This window comes from Pongo pygmaeus, chromosome 3 (assembly GCF_028885625.2).
Source record: "Pongo pygmaeus isolate AG05252 chromosome 3, NHGRI_mPonPyg2-v2.0_pri, whole genome shotgun sequence".
Taxonomy (NCBI): domain Eukaryota; kingdom Metazoa; phylum Chordata; class Mammalia; order Primates; family Hominidae; genus Pongo; species Pongo pygmaeus.
In genome coordinates, this window is record NC_072376.2 from 15,034,206 (window position 1) to 15,055,662 (window position 21,457).

At 42.8% G+C, this 21,457-nt stretch overlaps 1 protein-coding gene and 1 non-coding gene across 9 annotated transcripts in view; both read right to left on the minus strand.

The window, feature by feature from the left end:
* PROM1 (prominin 1) overlaps positions 1-21,457 on the minus strand; it is a 112,424-nt gene that overhangs the window by 30,519 nt on the left and 60,448 nt on the right. For all 8 annotated transcript variants that reach the window (XM_054485658.2, XM_063663529.1, XM_054485657.2 and 5 more), the window contains 6 exons: positions 17,961-18,178; positions 15,805-15,879; positions 12,920-12,983; positions 8,631-8,790; positions 6,214-6,366; positions 311-434 (listed from right to left, as the gene is read on the minus strand). In XM_054485658.2, coding sequence (XP_054341633.1) covers positions 311-434; positions 6,214-6,366; positions 8,631-8,790; positions 12,920-12,983; positions 15,805-15,879; positions 17,961-18,178 — 794 coding nt within the window. The remainder of the gene's footprint in view (positions 1-310; positions 435-6,213; positions 6,367-8,630; positions 8,791-12,919; positions 12,984-15,804; positions 15,880-17,960; positions 18,179-21,457) is intronic.
* LOC129035915 (U6 spliceosomal RNA) lies at positions 8,356-8,467 on the minus strand. The gene has a single exon (XR_008502404.1). It is a non-coding gene; the product is annotated as a U6 spliceosomal RNA (small nuclear RNA).

Genomic DNA, 21,457 nt, shown 5'->3' on the forward strand with positions numbered 1-21,457 from the left:
GAGGAAAATTCTTTTCTCCCCAAATACTGCAATCCACATGGAGCGGCAGGACTTTAACTCCTGGCCCTGATTTCGCTTATGATCAGAAAATAAGGACGCTCCCATATTTTTTTTTCTCTTACAAATAGAAAGGAGCTATTGAATTTATTGAATATTTGAAAATTTACTGAATTTAATAATTTCAAGAAATTTACTGAATTTAAATCAAACTGCTTATATGTTTGCACTGCTCTTAAAGTAACACACAATATATGGAGAAATCCAAGTTTCTGTTCAAGTCTTTTCATAATGGGTAGAAAATCATATTTACCCGGAATAATTCCTTGCTCGTGTAAGGTTCACAGATCAATTTTTCCACATTTGCACCAAAGACAAAGGTAAGAACCACAATGATCATCAATATCCAGCAAAAGAGGAAACTTAATCCAACTCCACTGGAAAAAAATATAAAGTTAGTAATTCAACAAAGAATGATTTCAATATTACCTATTGATACTTACTAAATCTACCTATACTCTATAAAATAGACCTGGGGGTCTTCAGTGTTATTCAGGTGAAACAGATCAGCCCACCTAGGAGTGACACAGGGCTTGGGGACCCGGGGAGGGGCAGCTCCAGGACAGGTGAGGGTGCACTGGATAGGCCTGGGGACCTGGGGAGGGGCAGCTCCAGGGCAGGCGGGGGATCACTGGATAGGTGCCTGGGGACCTGGGGAGGGACAGCTCCAGGGCAGGCAGAGATGTACTGTATAGGGGCCTGGGGACCCACGAGGGGTGGCCAATAAGGGGCTGAAAGCACAGAAGGAGCACAACCCGACTTCTCTCTGAACAAGAGCACTCTTGGCACAGTGTAAAGGATGGACTGGACAGGTGCCAGCGTGGATGGGACATCATTGCAGAGGCTGTTATCATGGCCCATGAGGGTGGCCTAAGGGGGCAGGATTAGTGGAGAGTTGGTGGATGATGGAGACGTAATATAGGACACACAGGAGGCATAATATAGGAGGCAGCAGGACTCGGAAAGCGCTGGACATGAGAGGTAGAGGCAAGGAAGGGCTCCAAGGGCAGTGCCAGGGAGCGCTGATGCTCTGGAAGGAAAGAGAAGATGGGCTGGATGTTGGTCTTGTTGCCAGAGAGACATTGAGTGGAAAGACTGTGTAGGAGTCAGTATGTTTGGAGCTCAGATATCTGGATTTCGGATGTACGTTAGGGAGCCAGCAGCTTAGCCATGGTCATTTATCCGCAGGGCTGGCTTGGAGAGAGAAGCAGCCTAGGGCTGGGTCTGGAAGACTTCAACAAAGACAGGTGGTGGAAGGAGGGCCAGCAAACCAGACCAAGATGATGAGGCAGAGAAGTAGGAAGGCAACTATGTGGGTGTGCTGCCACCTAGGGGACAAAAGGAGTGTTTGCAGGAGGAAGGAATGGTTGGCTGTCACCAACCGATGTGCTGTCTGCATTGCACAGAGAGGTCACTGCCAACTTGAAACAAGTGCAGTGATGGGGGAGGAAACAAATTGGAGTGGATCGGGGAGTCAGCAGGAGAGGAGGGCACAGGCAGCAAGCACAGATCACTCCTCTGAGAGCCTGTGTGGGGGAAGGAGAGCTATAGGGAAGAGGCAATGTGGATAAAGCGTTTCTGCTTTTATTTCTGAAGAAGGGAGAGAACGGAGCCTGGTTAAGTGTTGAGTGAAAGTCAAGGACACAGGAAGAGAATAAAGACATGGAAAAGAAAGGGGATGATCCATTTTATCAGGATCAGGGAAAGGAATGGGATTGAGAATACAGCTGGCGGGATCAGCTTGAGAGGGGAGGAATCCCTCTGCTTCTGGCACGGCAGAGAAGGGACAGATGTGTTCGACAGCAGGTGTGTTTGGAAGTTTGATGATGGGAAGTTGCATGATGGCTTCTGTCTTCTCTGAGAAGGAGGTAAAGCCATCTGCTGAGAGAGGGGTGAAGTAGAGGAAGATGGATGTAACAGAGTGAAAAGACTGTTGCAGGAAAGTGTGGGGGGTGTCCAAAAAGAAAAAAAAAGAGAAAGGGAAGGAAGAAAACAAAAGAAATGAAAGAAAAGATTTGTCAGACTATGGCAGGTCCATTTGAGACAGGAGATCCTAAGTTTGTAGGGATACCCAATGTACCCGGTGTGTAGCTTTTCTCTAGCAGTGCTTAGCTGTCTAGGTGTAGACACAGAAAGAGAACAAACTCTTAAATTGATCTAGGTGCAGTTGCCAAATCAAATACCATCACTGTGCACACTAGGAAGGAGCCTCAGAAGGGTGTGGTCTGATGCTCGCAATCACCACAGCATCCCCTCCTAAGGGCACGATTCTCCACTTTGGCTGCAGATGCCAAAGCCATAATTACAATATTTGTGTATCTTCACTAAAATAAATAGCAAGTAATGTTCACTGGAAAGGCCTAGGTCAGCCTTTCTCTGACCTACAAGGCTTCTGAGTCTGGGAGAGCACAAAGAAGACGTGAGTGAGGGCCACGCCAGGATCCCTGACTGAGCATGTGTGTCTGTGTGTTGGAGTTAAACAACTCATAAAAACCAAGACAGTTGTCTAAAAGGAGCACCATGACTCTTACTCTAAATCGCATACAGTCACTATCTCCAGCCTTTCTTTTCTAAATATGCACATTCCTAGATCAGGGGCAGGGGAACCACTGCCCAAGGTCTGTTTTTCTAAGGTTAGTGAGATAATGGCTAATGTGTACTGAAAATATTGAAAACGAGGAAGAGGAGGAGGAGAATAAGAGTAAGATGAAAGAGCAAAAGAAGGTGAAAAAGAACAAGAATATGCAACAAAGACTGTGTGTGGCCAGCAGAAACTAAAATATTTATTACTTGGCCCTTCTTGGGAAAAGCTTGCTGACTAACCCCTGATTTGCACAGTTAGGATAATACATGCATCATTTTCTGACCCCCTTTCAAATGCATTATCTTAGAAACTTTTGTCAACAAATCAGGACAGTCACCTAGTTATCACTTCAGGGGCCAAGTGATCTTCCACGCGTGATATTTCATAACTCACTTGGCCACTCTTCTACAGCTGGACATGTAGGCTGTTTCCAGCGCTTCACTATCATAACTAATACTGCACAAACACCTTCCTCTTCATGGTGACTTCTTCACAGTTTGGCCTACTTCCTTCACCTAGATTCCCCAAAATGGAAATTATTGGGCAAAGAGCATCATGGTCTTTTTACAGCCCTTGCTATATAGCCTGATAAACTGCTTTCCGTAACCTCAGAAACTGCCACCAGCCATAGGAATGTGCCCAGTTTGTGATACCTGTGGCTGCTCCTGGCATTGTTGTCAATACCTAAAATGGGAAGTTTTATGATGGGCTTCAAATCAAGAGATGCTTGTGCCTCTGTTAGATCTCCTTATCTCTGGAGAGGCCTCCTACGCCCCCTGCAACAGATAATACATTCACCACTGCATCCTATTCAGCTGCTAAAATGCTCCTGGGGCCAGGGGTAGCCGCTCACACCTGTAATCCCAACACATTGGGAGGCTGAGGCCGGAGGATCTCTTGAGACCAGGAATTCAAAACCAGTCTGGGCAACAAAGCGAGACTGTCTCCAAGGAAATAAAATTAAAATAAAATGCTTCTGGGACCCTCTGAAGATAAAAGATCAAAGCAGAGCCAGGGCTCTCTGAATTTCCTCCTTCCAGATCTTTCACTGGTATCCTTTTGGGAGGTAAGAATTCCTGCTTGCTTTTGAAAGAGACCATACTCTTGATGGGATGGTGTCACCATTTTTAAAGAGCAGGTGGTGTTTTGGTTGCAGCAAAACTACACATACTCTTTCTGGTTTCTACAAGCAAGTAAACAGTTTTAAAAAAAGAAACTGCATTCTTCTAATTAGTCTGATTAGACTGATGACGCTTGTATCATCTCCTCCTTTTGCAATTATCCAGTTGTTTACCAGATACCTCAAGAAGTAGAGAATTCTGCCAAGCACAGCAAAGCGTGCCATGCTGACTGGTGGCATTTAACAATAAAGAAATCATAGCCACCCTAAGTCTGCAGACTCCTTGAAATGAATCGAACAACATCTGACCGTTACCAGCCTTCTTCCTGCTGCTGAGATGAATCTGATGGCCTCCATACCACAGGTCTCCATGTCTATAGAATTAGTATATCTAAACTAAGGTAGCTTTTAGCCTCCATTAATTTGTTGATGATTTCTCTGTTTTATTTTTTCTTTCTTTGAAGCTAGATATCACATTTTTGGTTGTATCCCTTTAAAAAGTGTGAATAAAATTTCGATGAGGGGTGCACCATTTTTCAGAGCAATTTACCCTACCTTTCAAGTAGTTAAAAAAGATGGAAATATATGTATATACACACACCCCACCAAAACACTGACAAACAACCAAGTATCAGGGTTGTTAAATTTGTAACATTAAACTTGAAATCAATTAAACATTAAAAGTAATGGCAAAAACTGCAATTACTTTTACACCAACCTAATAATCTTCTGTTTAATGTATTTTTGTGTATCTGTGTATATTTGAACAAGAAGGGAAGACAAATTCATTTTTCCTTATGGATGTGATTTCTCCTTTTTTTCTTCTCTGTCCAGAGGTACCTGCAGCTAATTTCTTTCTCTTTCTTTCTTTCCTTCCTTCCTTTCTTTCTCTTTCTTTTTTTTTTTTTTTTTTTTGACAGAGACTCACTCTGTCACCCAGGTTAGAGTACAGTTGGCACGATCTCGGCTCACTGTAACCTTTGCCTCCTGGGTTCAGGCGATTCTCGTGCCTCAGCCTCCCAAGTAGCTGGGATTACAGGTGTGCACCACCATGCCCAGCTAATTTTTGTATTTTTAGTAGACATGGGGTTTCGCCATGTTGGTCAGGCTGGTCTCGAACTCCTGGCCTCAAGTGATCTGCCTGTCTCGGCCTCCCAAAGTGTTGGGATTACAGGCGTGAGCCATCGTGCCTGGACAAATATAATTTCTTAAGCTTTGGCCTGCGAGCATCTAGGCTTCTCTTTGTGTGGAGTTCTTTGTCCAGACCTGGTAGACCTCAGGTCATTAGCCCTAAGGTGATTTTAAGACTCTTGTTAGTAAAGGCCTATACCATACTGGAGCCTAATTATTGTAGGGAAAGGATTTAGAATCATAGCTTATAAAAAGCCTGATTTATTGTTCCAGTGACCCAAAGTTTTTTGTTTGTTTGTTGTGTGTGTGTGTGTGTGTGTGAAAATTTGGTTTGAAGACCCGAAGTTTTAAAAAACAAATTAATCAAATTAACGCACAGCACCTGCTCTCCAGCACGCTCACTCGCAGCCCCATGCTAGTGACTTAAGTCGATAAATGAGAGAACACGACTCAAGTTTTGGTTCTTCGCTCCCCAAAGGAACTGTTTCAAACCTTAACCACTGATCTCGAGCCCCATCTCACTCCCTACTGCTGATTCTTCATGATCTTATCAAAAAGAGAATATTGATTTAGAACCCACACAGGTCTGTCTCTGCAGAGCATTCAAAGCCATTACACCACATCCTAGCTTACATTTCTGGCTCTGGCTCCAGTTGCACCTGGCTCATGCCTGCTATGCTTTGTTGTACCCATAGAGTCAAAGGTTTTTCAAAGACACGAACTTGGAGGTGAATGTCTTTAAAGCAGGGACAGTCACTCCAGTCTTCTGCCGCAGGCATACCTCTCCCTGCTGCCTCACACCTGTTCTCATGCCTAATCTAGGCTACTTGTCTAAATCCTAAGGGTTCTGCCTTGGCAGCCTTAGTTCTAAATCAAGTTTCTAGAGTTTCAAGCTAGCAATACTGCTGACCAATACTGCTATCCCACAAGAGATTGGCTCAGCCTCTGGTGAGTGAACAAATGAATGAATGAATGAATGAATAAAAAGAAGGAACAATTGAAATCAAGAAAGCAAGCCTAGCTGCTTTTAAAAGGAGCCTGCCATATATAAATAGTGTGCTTAAGCTGGTCTATCGAAATGCAACTAATTTAGTTTTGTTGTTGTTGTTGTTGTTGTTTGTTTTTTAAATGTTTATACTTGACAAAAGTACCCAAATCAAGGAAGGTCCAATCACAGCAAGCTCTCTCTTCCTCGCGACTTGGGAGCTGCAACCCCGCGTACGTGGCCCAGAGGGCACCGGGTTCGTGTAACACCAGAGTCAGCACCCAGTCTCTCTCCTGCATTCCCACCCCCACGTGACAGAGAGGAGCAGACACTCACACCATGAGGAAGACACCTCCAGTGTTGGAGACACAGCCTCGGGTGGTCGGGGTGGCATGCCTGTCATAGCCGCACACGCCACACAGTAAGCCCAGGTAGTAAAAAATCACGATGAGGGTCAGCAGAGAGCAGATAACCAGGCCACCCAGCCACCTGGAGAGGCAAGCACACTGTTAGTATACATGACACAGGTGAGGCCACCGTAACACAAAAACTGCTGGACTAAGGCTGGAGCAGATGAGTTATTCTTGGCTTCTAAAATCAGAGTCTTCTATCAATTCATCAGAGGACAATAATGTTGAGTGAAAAGATCCCTTCACACCTTTTGTCTTCCAATTCAACCAGCGGAGAAACTTTTATTTTGATTCTAGGTTTGCATTGTTCTTGGTGGTCACGGGTCATTGGTCATGCTTCCTTCCTTTGCCTTGATTCCCACGGTTGTCACACAGGGTTCATAAGCACGGCACGCTGAGCTTCTCCAAGGCTACTGATGAAAACACCCTTAAGATTTTTATGTTCTTTTAAGGTCTCTGATGTTCTAAGTGCCTATTATAATAATGAAGGCATATGGCTAGATCATGATTAGACTACAGATAAAGAAATACTGGATTCTTTTCCCTGGCCTTTTTCTAAAATATTTTGTGGTTGCAGAAATATTTGGGGCCACTGTGTTCTTTACTAAACCAGATTACGTGGCAGATGCATGGGGTATTTAGAATTTTATGAGCATCCTAAATCAAATGCCTGCAGAATGCAAATCTCAATTTCATAATGGTCCTGCGAGACATTTTAGGATAATGGATCCTCAATTAGGCCTTACTGGCATTCCCAGAAGGTAGAACAACCTTTCCCGGCAGCAAGAGGCATTCAAGGGTAGTAATGCTTCCCAACATTTAAGACACTAAAAAACAAAGAATTTACTTCTGCTTGGTGCCTCTTGACAAGAGTCACCACTGAAGCTTTTCATTCAATTAAGAGCAATCTCAGTAATTATAGTAATAGCCACAGGCAGCCATTCTGGGGAGGTTTGTTCCAGACAGTGAGGGCACAAAATTAAATAAGCCATGGAGGCTGGCCTCAGAAAACTTTTAGAGTTAAAGGAGCATCTGCTTAGTTAATTTTCTTTTTAAGATAAGCTCATGGTGTCAGGGCAGGGGGAAAAGGAAGGGAGATGGATAGCAGTCAGGTAGACAGGTAATGGTACTATTCTTTCTCGTTGGTGAAGCTCTGATCTCTAATGAGATTATAAGTTCACTGAGAAAGGGTCTGCCTTCTGTTTATTCTGAGACTTGCTGGGGTGGCCTAGCCCCACAAGGGAATCATGGCAGGTGCTCCCTGGAGCTTGTTGTTTGTGGGGCGATGATAAAAAGCAGAGCCAGATGGAGCTTCAAAACCTACCTCTGCCGTATGCTAGCTGGCCTTAAGGAAGTCACTTCACTTCCCTGAGCCCATCTCCTTGTCTATAAAACAGGGTTGTAAATGGAACACAGGCCAGGGGATTTTTGTGAGTATTAAAAGAAATGTGCAGAAAGTGCTTGGTGGGCACACTGAAACTGTCCCTTAAAAGGCAGCAACTGCTATAATTTTAATTACGTATCTTGTGATCTTGTATAAGAAATAATCCACATGAGAATGAGTCTCCGGACTCCCCATGGGCTTGGGAGATATGAAGGGTGGCCGAGCTCTTCAGAGAGAGAAGTGCATCTTACATAATAGATGATCCTCTAAATTTCTTGAGCCTCCAAGTCCTTCCCTCCCCAGGGCTCTGGCTGGGATGTCCACCACCCTCACCCCAGGCCAAACCCCACCACTCACATTTTCTAATGGGACAACCAGTGGGCACCACAGCCACTCACCTAAGCTCTGGGAGCAATTCACTGGTTTCAAGGCACAGCTATGAAAAGGATGCTCTTTCAGTAAGAACCAACCTCTGCATATTTATTTTATAAACCAGTGTTTATATTGGTTTATAAAATAGAAAAGAATATTTCCCAGATATCCTTCTTAATTACTTTTAAGCTTTAAAATCTCATTACATGCCTGGTTTGATAATTATAACTAGTATTCCAGAAACCACTAATGACATCAAAGTTGCAAATTACCAAGTATTTGGCTCACGAAGGTCCAGTCGTCAACTTAAAAATAAACGTGGACTGCTTTACAAATTTGCATATCATCTGTACACAGGAGTCATGCGAACCTTCTCTGCATTGTTCCAATTTTAGTATATGTGCTGCCTGGTCTAAGCAAGCACTTCAACTTTTTTAACGAACATAAACTGGGGTTAACATATATCAGGTCATGGCCTCCTTGTACAATTTGTACTCATAAGATTATCCTGGTGCTAATGTCAGATTTTTATCTCGTTCTCTACAAAGTTCACTCTCGTAGTTCACCAGCTCCAAGGAGACACTCACCAGTATGAATCATACTCTTCCAATGTAGGTAAATTTCTGTGGATGTAACTTTCAGTGTTATTAACATAAAGAGAGAATTCTGAGAGTATATCCTGAATAGGAAGACGCTGAGTTACATTGTCGATATCTGAACCAATGGAATTCAAGACCCTTTTGATACCTGAAAACAAAGATACCTTTGTTATGCATTTGCAAACATGGAGGAAATAGAAACTTTGTTTTGGAACCAAACAGAAAAGCCTGAACCACCTTTAGTTTTTCTCATGTTATATATGTGTTTAAAATATGATAAGATTTGACAATAAGCATGAATATAGCCAAGACCATCGAAAAGCAATTACTTAACACAACAGCAAGCTGTGAGCACTGACTTTAATGAGATGGTACTGAAGTCAAGCCAGTTTCCTTCTTCCACTTACTTTACTTAAAATAGATCAAGTGATTCAAATGCATGGTGTGCAGACTATGTGCCAGGAACTTTTATAAATAGTAACTCATCTATTTCACTGAGGTAGATATTCTCATTCCCCATTTTACTAACAGCCACCCGGAGGCCCACAGAGATTCAATTAATTGCCCATGGGTCTTTTAAAGAAAGCTCTGGTAATGGGATTGAAATTCGGGTGTATCTGACTCTAAAGTCCCCCTTACATGCTTTTGGGAAAATAATTAAATAATAATAATAATTTCTCCCTCTAAGAAATGGTATTCAGGGCCGGGCACAGTGGCTCACACCTGTAATCCCAGCACTTTGGGAGTCTGAGGTGGGAAGATCACCTGAGGTCAGAAGTTCAAGACCAGCCTGACCAACATGGCAAAACCCCATCTCTACTAAAAATACAAAAATTACCCAGTTGTGGTGGTGCATGCCTGTAACTCGGGAGACTGAGGCAGAAGAATCACTTGAACCTGGGAGGCAGAGGTTTCAGTGAGCCAAGATTGTGCCATTGTACTCCAGCCTGGGTGACACAGCAAGACTCGCTCTCAAAAAAAAAAAAAGTCTTCAGGAATAGAGTAATTCTCAAGGCCCATTTAAAAATACAAACAGAAAAACACAAGTGACTCTGGGTGATATTTTTGTTAAAATTTTACCTGACTGATACAAATTGAGACGTCTTAGGAAGTACGTCTGTGTCTTTTCCATGCAAAAACCAATAGTAGTCTCAGTGGCCAGTTTCTTTTGCTCAGTCGTAATTTCTCAGACAGGAGTTAAGTTCAAAGAAAACCAGTTTTCTGGAGAGTGTCCGTCACAACAGGTCCTAAAATCAACTCACCTGGGGTGCAGGATTTCACCTGAACCAATGCTCACATGAGTTCTGAAGGTGGCTGTATCCAAGTGATCCTTGACACGGACATACTAAGAACATACTAATCAGTTAAAAGTCCACTGATCCTGCAAGAGAGGTAAATCTCTTTCCAGCAGCAGAGAGACAAGATTAGCAGTTCTCAAAATATTATCCTGAGGCTCCCGGTGAACTTCAGGTAGAGAATAGAATGGTAGCTTGGTCCAAAACGTAATCACATAAAAATGGCGAGAAACTTTTTGTTTTCTTTTTGAGACAGGATCTCTCTGTATTGCCCAGGCTGGAGTGCAGTGGCACGATCATGGCTCACTGCAGCCTCAACTTCCTGGGCTCAAGGATCCTCCCACCTCAGCCTCCCAATTAGCTAGGACTACAGGTGTGTACCACCATGTTCAGCTAATTTTTTATGATTTTACTTTTTGTAGAGATGGGGAGATGGAATCTCACCATGTTGCTCCTGGGCTCAAGATATCCTCCTGCCTCAGCCTCCCAAAGTGCTGGGATTATAGCAGTGAGCCACCACACCCGGCCCTGGAAACTTTCTTAAAGTTTGTTTTTCACATAGCTATGACATCTAGAAATCAAAGACACAGAAGCAAGCAACAGAGTGTCAGGTGTTTGGATGTGACTCGTTAAGAAAGGACTGTTACTCCTTGGGGGCTCATTGCCTTCTCCAAATGGCTCACGTGTGAAAATACCTGAGGATCCTTGGCCAAAAATGACTCAGTGGGTCTCTTGGTTACTTCTGAGATTTTGAGAGATGGGGAATGCAGCCTTCCCATGTTCTAGGAGCAGCTCCTAGGGCCCCTGCCTGCTTCTCAGCCTGGCTTGCCCTCACGCTCAACGTGGCTCTGTGACTTTGCTGCTCTGGTGACTCTCTATGTGGCTGGTGTCCTCTCTTGGCATATACCCCCTTCAAACCTCTCTCGATGTTCCCTTTTCCAGGCAGCCTCCCACTAGCCTCTCCTCACCTTGTTTCCCTGACACAAACCTGGTCATGGTGCCAGAGTGTGACAACAAGTTTGTGTACACATGGCTGGCTAAAGGACAAGCAGAACTCATGGCTTATGCATCTCACAGCCCATTGCCTGGCAGAGCCTGGCACAGAGTTGGCACTAAATAATTTGTTCAGGTTGGGATGAGACAACCTAAACACGAGAGCAAAGGACATGAAACTAAACACCTGCTGTCCAGGCTGACAGAGCGGCACTGGCCTGGCTCTAGGAAAACACTGGCTTGTGCTCAGGCAATGGCACCACGCCCCATGGGCCGCACTCAATGCACGCAGCACAATTTGCTGTGTCAGACTTACAAGGAAGGGCTGCATGTACGGGCAGGAGAGGTCCAGAGAGGGGAAACCAAAAAATTAAACACAGAGATTAATGAGCTGGTGGCTGTCAGACGTACAGCATGCATCAGCCTTCACAGGTTAGCACATGAAAGTCTGAACCCTGTCGGTAATATCGTAATATTTTAAAGTAGAATCTTATATTATGCAAAAGGAAACCCACAAAACATCTAAAGTGTTATGTAGCAAGATAAAACACTTTTTTACTCAAACTCTTCATGGGCCAAAAAAACACTATTAGGGAAAAATAATCAAGTATCTCTAACATAATATTTTAAAACCACTTACTCAACAGTTTAAAGCAGCACTAAAATGATTTTTAAAAGAAATAGAAGATAGCTTTACATAGCCTCAGGGATTTCTTTTCTTTTCTGTTCTTTTTTGTTTGTTTTTGTTTTTTTTGAGAGAGAGTCACCCAGGCTGGAGTGCAGTGGCGCAATCTCGGCTCACTGCAACCTCCTCCTCCTGGGTTCAAGTGATTCTCCTGCCTCAGCCTCCCGAGTAGCTGGGGTTACAGGGGTGCACCACCATACCTGGCTAATTTTTGTATTTTTAGTAGAAATGGGGTTTCACCATGTTGGCCAGGCTGATCTCGGACCCCTGACCTCAGGTGACCTACCCGCCTTGGCCTCCCAAAGTGCTGGGATTGCAGGCGTGAGTCACTGCGCCCAGCCCAGAGATTTCTTCTCCAAGCAAACTAATCCAGGTTTGTCTCTATCCTTGCACAAAGAACTGCTTCCACTGCATTCTCTCCCTCTGTACGTTCACCCCAAATCCCATAACCCAAATACAGCATGATTCAGTAATTTGGGTAAAATCCTCTCTACATTGATTCTGTCTCTCCAAAATTGTAAGCAACCTTAGGAGCCTAAAATACTATTGCCTCAGCATCAGTGGACAGATTAAAATCTTCCTAATAGACAAAATAAAAACTTTTACACAGTATTCCTTTAAAAAGTTTGATTTTGGCCAGGCACGGTGGCTCACGCCTAAAATCCCAGCACTTTGGGAGGCCGAGGCGGGCGGATCACGAGGTCAGGAGATCAAGACCATCCTGGCTAACACAGTGAAACCCCATCTCTACTAAAAATACAAAAAAATTAACCGGGTGTGGTGGTGGGCACCTGTAGCCCCAGCTACTCGGGAGGCTGAGGCAAGAGAATGGCGTGAACCCGGGAGGCGGAGCTTGCAGTGAGCCGAGATTGCGCCACTGCACTCCAGCCTGGGCGACAGATCGAGACTCCGTTTCAAAAAGAAAAAAGTTTGATTTTAAGTTTGTTTATAAAATACAATAATCTACAGTTTTTCTCTTCAGTGAAAATCAGAATGAGTTTCCAAACTGTGGCTGCTGTAAGATCTGAAGGCGCACACTCTGGGGACCTGGATCACACTGTGGCTGTCAACCGTGTGGCAGCTGCCGGCTGGGCTGGATGATGTTTATCAGTGTTCAATAACAGGTTTGTTCTTATTTTTAAATCTCCGAATGACACAATTGTAAAGCTCTGATATTCATTTAGTTTTGACGGTTTTAATGAGAAACTGTTTTTTTAGGAGGAAAAGAACAACGCAATACTTGGCAACACATTTCTCTGTACTGACCTTCCAAGCACAAAATCACCTCAAACTGTGAATCTCACCTGCTACGACAGTTGTGGTTTGGCGTTGTACTCTGTCAGGTATATCATTAAGGGATTGATAGCCCTGAAAAATATTTCAAAATAAAAGGATGTACACAGTTAAGTTGAAGACTAGTTGACTAGTCACTCATTTTGCAACTTAGTACGAGTAGAGAGGCAAAATAAAAATATAACATTCATCTTAAGGGTGAAATGATCATTATACGGTCATCAAGAGTCTAAAAAAATCCCCTTTAGAGAGCATTGTCTTTAAGTTATCTCAATCAAAGATCGTGTTAGAAGTTTTTCATAGAGGGGGTCCCCATAATTTTAAAATCAACATATTTACACAGAGCCTAGGTACTATTATGAGTACATACATCTATACCAGTGGTTCTCAACTGGGAGAAATTTTGTTCTCAACTGGGGTATGTTTGGCAAAGTCTGGAGACATTTTGGTTATCATAGTTGTGGGGTGCTGCTGGGATTGTGTGGGGAGAGGCCAAGGATGCTAATAAATACCCTACCACGCACAAGAGAGCCCCCACCGCTAACAGCCATGCACAGTGTCAGCAGTGCTGCAGTTAAGAGACCCTGATCGGTACAATATCCCATGGGCAGACAGAAAGTGAATTTCTAAAAACAGAATCTTACTTTCTAATTAAAAATAAAATTAGAGATATAGTCTAACCGAAAAAAAAAATGTCCTAAAGCATGGCTTACAGAGGATACAACTGTGGTGAGGATAAAACAAAAACAAAAAACAACCGTGCCAAGCGATAGGGCTTTGGGGCTAAAACCCCCATGAGAGGGAAATATCATTATTTCCAAATAATTCAACTAAACGTCCAGCCTTTCCTCTGGAAGAGGTTTAGTGGGTGTTTCTTCACTGTCTGCTGGTGTGCTTAGCCGTCTGCCAGGGAAAAGTACAGCACTTTCAACCTTCATAAGATTTATGGTGCCAGCCAGTTTCCACCTTAGCCTAGCTACATCAGATGTCACAAAATGAACATCCATGACTTCCGTTTCCTCCAAGGAGACTAAGCTACTCAGCACACCAGTGCTTGTGTTGGTTTTCTATGTGCCTGACTCCTTGACATTCATCTGTGTCTGGACTTGCAGACGTCATGGGGGGTTTCACAGCTAGAAGGTGTCTTACAGATCTCCCGGTTCAATGCCTTCTTTAACAAATGAAGTAACACCAGAGTGCAAAGACCAAGAAATTTTGAATAACTTGTTTAAGGGACCACTTACTTTGTCAGTAAATGTCTGGTAAACACATGTAGACAAGTGTTTAATCCATTTATGCTGAAGGTTACAAATATTTTTTGTGAAAAATCAGAACCTGATGATGACATTTGGCAGTAGGATATAAATAACTCCCACAAGCTTAGCGTTCCAGTGATGGAACACTAGGCATAAATGGGTTAATAGAGATTTGAGACTTTTTACATCCATACTAAAAGACACAGTCAAGAATAAAATTACTCTCTGATTTTTCCATAGGCCCAGGCACTCTACTGAACCATAATCCAAAAAGAAATATTTATTGCATACTCAGTATCTACTGGCTGAATAAACAGCAAGATTTGGCAAGCTACTGGGGAAATCAGGGAATTCCAGACCAATGCTGTCCCTGCCTTTTTGGGGGTTTACAGTCCAGTGGTGGGAAGGGAGACATTAAAGAAATAATTACAGTTATGAGGAAATTAACAGAGAATATTTCCAATGCTGCAAGAATGTATTAAAAAGGGTTTGACCTAGTCAAGAAGCCCAGGAAAGGCCTGTTAAGAAGGTGATATATGGACTGGGAATGATGGTTCATGCCTGTAATTCCAGCACTTTGGGAGGCCGAGGCGGGTGGATCACCTGAGGTCAGGAATTCGAGACTAGCCTGGCCAACATGGCAAAACCCTATCTCTACTAAAAATACAAAAATTAGCAGGTGTGGTGGCACGTGCCTGTAATCCCAGCTACTCGGGATGCTGAGGCATGAGAATCGCTTGAACCTGGGAGGCAGAGGTTGCAGTGACCTAAGATCATGCCACTGCACTCCAGCCTGGGCAATAGGGCAAGACTCCATCTCAAAAAAAAAAAAAAAAAAGAAGAAGAAGAAGAAGGTGATACATGAAGGTTAAAAAACTAAGTAGCGGCCGGGTGCGGTGGCTCATGCCTGTAATCCCAGCACTTTGTAAGGCCAAGGGGGGCAGATCACTTGAGGTCAGGAGTTCGAGGCCAGCCTGGCCAACATGGTGAAACCTTATCTCCACTAAAAATACAAAACTCAGCCAGGCATGGTGGCGCACAGCTGTAATCCCAGATACTCAACAGGCTGAGGCAGGAGAATCGCTTGAACCCGGGAGGCAGAGGTTGTGGTGAGCCAAGATCGCACCACTGTACTCCATCCTGGGCGACAGAGGGGGATTCCATCTCAAAAAACAAAACAAAACAAAACAAAAACTTAAGTAGTTAGGCTACTAAGAGGGGGGAAAAGAAGAGAGTGCCAAGCAGAGGGAAGAGCATGTGCAAATGCGTGAAGGTGGGTAAGAGCAAAAAGAAAACCAGTATAGCTGACTCACTGGCAGAGGGGGACAGCATTTTGTATTAGAATCATTGTGGTGTTCAGCATCACACCCACTAAATTCTGAGGCCTAGGAAAGCAGAGTTCATGTTCTTCTTGATCTCTCATGGTCTTAGCATGCCACTTTACACATCATAGATGCTTAACAAAAATTCTGGGAACTAGAATGATGAACACAATTGCCTGGAAGGTAATAGTTATCACCCTTCTTGGCAACCTTTCTCTAGAATTTCACTGCTTTTTTGCTGTTTCCTATTTTCTTATGTACTAGTCCACCCTTTAAAATGATATAAAATCAGTGATTGTATTTTTTCCAAAAGCATACCTGTTGGACCAGGCCATCCAAATCTGTCCTAAGAACTTTATTAACGTTGTCAAGTTCTGCATCCACAGGTGGAAGCTGAAAATTTACAAAACAAAATATAAGACAAGGTTGTTACCTTCAAAACAATTCCTCATGAAGAAAGAAGTCATTGTATATCCAAGTCCCAAAGCGTCTATACTATAGGGTACAATCGCAGTTTCTTTTGAACAATAGAGTTTTATTTGGGAAAAACACAGCTCAGACCCTCCTTGACAAGCACTAATTTTTTGATGTCTGGAGGTCTCTTGCTGTAATCAGCTAAAAAAAAGAGGCAAAGAAATGTAACACAAATGTAATATATATGACTTCACAATTTCAAATACTAAAGATGGTTCAATAAAATTGTAAACAACCTTTTTAAAGTCACTTTTTAAAAGCAATGTAGTCAGTGGTTATATTAGTGAGTAATCTGGAATAGTTTTTCCACTTACAGCATTATACACGGATTTGAAGTGCTCCAGCTCCTACCAATACTGGGACAAACATCATATGCGTCTCACATGATGTCCAAGAACATAATATCACTACCGCGATATTTCCCTGGCAAATATGAGTAACTTTAATCCCAAGAAAACATCAAACAACCCTAAATTGAAGACATTTTACAAAGTAAATGGCCTGTTCAAAAATGTCTGTGTCACAAAAGAAAAGACACACTTAGAAACTGTTCCAGATTAACAGGAATGAAAGAGACATGACAATAAATGACAACGTGTGATCCTGGCCTGGACCCGGGACTGGAAAAAGAGAAGATAGTTATAAAAGGCATTTTTGGAAAGATCAACATTTGAATGGACACTGTGGATTAAATGGTAGTGTCCGGGTCAATATTATCCTAATTTTGATCATTATATAATGATTATGTAAAGTTAGGAAGGACAATAAAATATTTAGGGGTAAAAAGTCATGATGATGTCTACAACTTATCCCCAACTTACCTTTTGAGAAAAGAACAAAATGCATATTATTTTATGCATGTATATATTAAATGATATGAACAGACAGACAAACGGATAAAATATGATAAAGCAAATGGTGCAAAATGGTGACCCTTGAAGAATGTGGCCAAAGGGTGTAAACAAGGATCCATGCATTCATCTTGCAAGTTTTCCACATGTTTGATACATATTAAAAATAAAAAGTGCCCCCCCAAAAGGATCTATCTCAAACAACTCAGCTGCAACTAAGCTCTAAAAAACTGTTCAATCAAAAATGATTATAGTGATATCCAGACACAGATGTTGCAGGTGAAATGTCTGAAAAACAATGGAATGAAATGTAAAAGTGAGAAAAATGTATCTATACTAAAATGTTATTTTATACAAAATGTGAGGTGTCCGGGCGTGGTGGCTCATGCCTGTAATCCCAGCACTTTGGGAGGCTGAGGCAGGCAGATCACTTGAGGTCGGGAGTTTGAGACCAGCCTGGCCAACATGGCGTAACCCCGTCTCTACTAAAAATACGAAAATTAGCCAGGCATGGTGGCGGGTGCCTGTATTCTCAGCTACTCAGGAGGCTGAGGCAAGAGAATCACTTGAACACGAGAGGTTGGAGGTTGCAGTGAGCTGAGATCGTGCCACTGCACTCCAGCCTGGGCAACAGAATGACACTCCATCTCAAAAAAAGCGAGGTGTGTATGTAACTAAATAAGTTAGACATCATTAATAGACATGGTCATTTAACCTATATCTCAGAACTTCACGTAATCCAAGTTGTTCCAAATTCTTTTTAAAAAATCTTTTCTTTGGGAAAATGGGATTTTCTTCTATTGCAGCATACATGGCTAACAGACTAGGCACATCATTTAAAATTTTTTTAATTCTTAAAGGTCTACATGAATATATTCTGTTTCCTTTTTTCTTTGTAAAGCTGAATTAATTCTGATATGTTTCATTCAATGGCAGAGAACTCTCATGAAGCGGTTCCCTTTTACTCCTTTGCTCCTGCTGTGGTCATTCCAATATGGTGATCAAATGACTCAAGAAGGCTGACAGAGGCCAGGGGCTAACTGTTCTCCAAGTCAGGCCACCATGCACTGGATAGGTCACCCACGCTTAGCCCTGCCCGGCAGTCCCCAGCATGCAGCCCTTGACCATGGCAAGCTCAAGCCTGCTCACCTGCCTCAGTTCGGGGTTGCTATTCAGCTGGCTTAGAGACAATCTGATGCTGTTGCAGGTTTCACTTGATGGACGCACCGAGCACAGAGGGTCATTGAGAGATGCCCGCAGGCTAGTTTTCACGCTGGTCAGACTGCTGCTAAGCTGTGTACTTTGTTGATGCAAGCTCTTCAAGGTGCTGTTCATGTTCTCCAATGCCTCTTTGGTCTCCTTGATTGCTATGGAAACACAGCTCACTTCAGAACACACATGCCAAGTCCCTCCTCATCTCCAAAAGTGTGTCTAAAGGGACTTGGGATGGACTGGTAAATGACTTTAGATGGCAGTGAGAGGGACACACTGCAAGGGGCAGTCTGAGAGGGGAATACAGGAGCATCGCTAGGCTGCTCTAACAGCTGCTCCAACTAGCTCCACTCTTCGGCTTGGGGTCCCTTTCCAACAAGAAGCAGGGGGCAAGCACCAACCCAGGAGCATGATGGGGACACCTTGATGCAGCATTAACTGGCCAGCAGTGGTCAGCAAAGTTGTCACCACCCAGCCTCGAAGAGCTCAGTCCAAACAAGTCAATCCCAGTAGTTTAAATGCACATCAAAATGGATTACGCCCAGATATATTTTAGCTCTATTCTAAGAGTTGGAATCAAAACTAGCACAGTAGTTAAGAGCACAGTTTTAGATACAGGCAGGTCTAGGCATGGATCTCAGCTTTGCTATTTGCTGTGTGACTAAAAACAGGCTCCTGAACCACTCTGAGCCAATTTCCTCATCTTCAAGTACTGAAACACCACCACATTCATCATGCAACATGGGGGTTAGATCAGTCAGATGAAAATGCCTCAAAGGCAGTAGTCTGTTTAATTTTGGAAGCCCTACCCCCTAGGACACATTCTCATATAGAGAGTACCCAACTAACAATAGTTCAATTTATGATTTCTCAACTTTATGATAGTGGAAAGCTATATGCATTCAGTTAAAATCGTGCTGCGAATTTTGAATTTTGAACTTTCCCAGGCTAGTGATACGTGGTAGGATACTCTCTTGCAGTGGCAGCGAGCCACAGCTCCCAGTCAGCCATGCAATCAAGAGGGCAAACAACGCATATTCTACCGTGTATTAAACGCATTTTCAACTTACAATGTTTTCAGTTCACCATGGGTTTATTGGGATGTGACCCCCATCATGTATGTGGAGGGGCATCTAGTACTAGGAAACCCAGAATAATTGTTTGCTATCCTGATTTATCTGGATGGTGGAGCTACCTATACATGACTAGGGAGGTAGGGAATTACAACTTTTTTCCACAGTGGCTTAAAGCCACAGCAGTAAAAGATGTGAAATTTAAATTAGAGGGCATTGCTCTTCGTCTAAGCAAATAAATCTTCTTGGTCAGGTCTTTTCTCTGTGGCTCACAGAACAGATGGTGGAGGATCAAGCTGCAATCGGGTGTTTCAAGGAAAAGTATGAATGCCCTTAAAAACTGGCTTCCCCACCCTTTCCTGGCAGCCACATAACAGAAAATACTTGAGTGTTAAAACCACACACAAACACATACACACACACACACACACACATACATTTTAAAAATGTTTCCGTGTTGAGTCTAGCCAAAAGTAGCCCGAGGTTGCATCCCAGTTCTGCTTCTACCCTGCTACAGCACATCTGGCACACTCTCACTTCTCAGGACCTCGGTCTCATCTATAAATTAGGGAGTGTGTTGGGTCACCTCCTGGTTACTAGAAGAGTCTGATTCCAGGTTGTGCCCTAATAGCTTGTGGGGCTGAGCTCTTAGGAGATGGTCTCCACCATGCTCACTAGGTCTGGTTAGATACTGCAACCTAGCTTTGAGGATGTACCCAGAGACCTGGGGAGGCTTCCAGAATTGAACTGTATCCTCCTTGGTCTCAAATTTCTATCACTTTACCTGAATAGAAAACCTTAAACTCTGCTTCAAACAGTATTTTCTCTTGAATTTCAGTCTAATCATAGCTTAACAATATTTAAGATTGTAATAATATTTAGGACTATCAAAGAGCACCCTGGGTATCAGCTTTTCACCTCTCCCACCTATCATCCAGTATTGTCGGTGAAGCATGAAGTCTGGTATCTGGCTCATAGCAGAAGCTCAATAAATATTAACCACAGCAACACAAAAAAGAACTCAGCTGCAACCGGAAATACACAGAAGTACACCAGAAATACACAGAAATACACCAGAAATGCACAGAAGAACACAAAAGAGCAGGCTAAAACACACTTCATGTTTTAATGTTCTGTGGTTTACTCCTCACAGCCCTTTTCACTTCAACTTCAAGATAAGTTATCTTAAGGCAAGAACCAGCACCACCACCACCACCACCACCAACAACAACAACAACGGAGAATGACAGGTGATAAAATAAATGCATGGCCCAGGAAATGTGTATTAAGCACTGTTCGTAGCCATTCTAGCCTGTGGATAATATTCTGTCATGTCACAGGGAGGACTCAGAAGTAATAAATACACGTTTTCCAAAATCTTCAAAGTATTTTATGTCTATGAACTATTAACTGGGTTGTAACTCTGGGAGTCAGTCCAGGCCCACCAGGATCATATATGTTATGTATCTGAAATAAGTGGAAAAGATATCTAAAGTTCTCAATTTTAGTTAATTACCATTTTACCAGCCCATAGTGTATCTCCTTTATAGGTCCTGATCTGCAGTCCAAATATGATTTGCACACCAAAACAACTGCATGTTTCTGCTCTCTCCAAAACCCACTAAACACATAGGGCTGCAAATCATTTTTAGCAAAAAAAAAAAAAAAAAAAAAAAAAAAAAAAAAAATTGCTGGAGTAGTTTATTAAGCATGTTTTAAGAAGTTCTGGCAACACCAGAGGCTAAATTTTAACTTATTCCGGCTGAATTAAAAAAACAAAAAAAAGAACTTTAATAATAACACAGGAGGCACTGAAGAGAAAAAGAGAATCTTTGAATTATCTTTTACCTAAAAAGTACTATAATTCAGTTACTAAAAATTGCAAGAACATTGGGCAAAAAGTAAAGGTATGCATCAACCACAGTCCATCATTCATATACTTTGCCCAGCCTTCACTGTTACTTAATTTGGGGCTGGAAGAGACCTTGGATCTCTTCAATATTGCAAACATAATATATGTGATCTCTTCAACATTGCAGTCACATAATATATGTGATCTTGGTGGGCCTGGAATGACTCCCAGAGTTACAACCCAGTTAATATGTTATAGACATAAAATACTTTGAAGCTTTTGGAAAACAAAAAGATCTTGTTCAATACTGCAAACGCACTGACGCACGAGGGATCCGGGCTGCAGGGTTGCCTGGCATCATCTGGGGCCATGTGAGCACTGGAATCCCAGATTTCCAATTCTCCCTCCAGAGGTGCATGTGTTGCCTCCTTGTGGATGTCACCACAGCACCTTCCATCTTAATACTCTTCAAGGTACTAAGTCCCATCTAGGGTGGTCCAGGTAACACG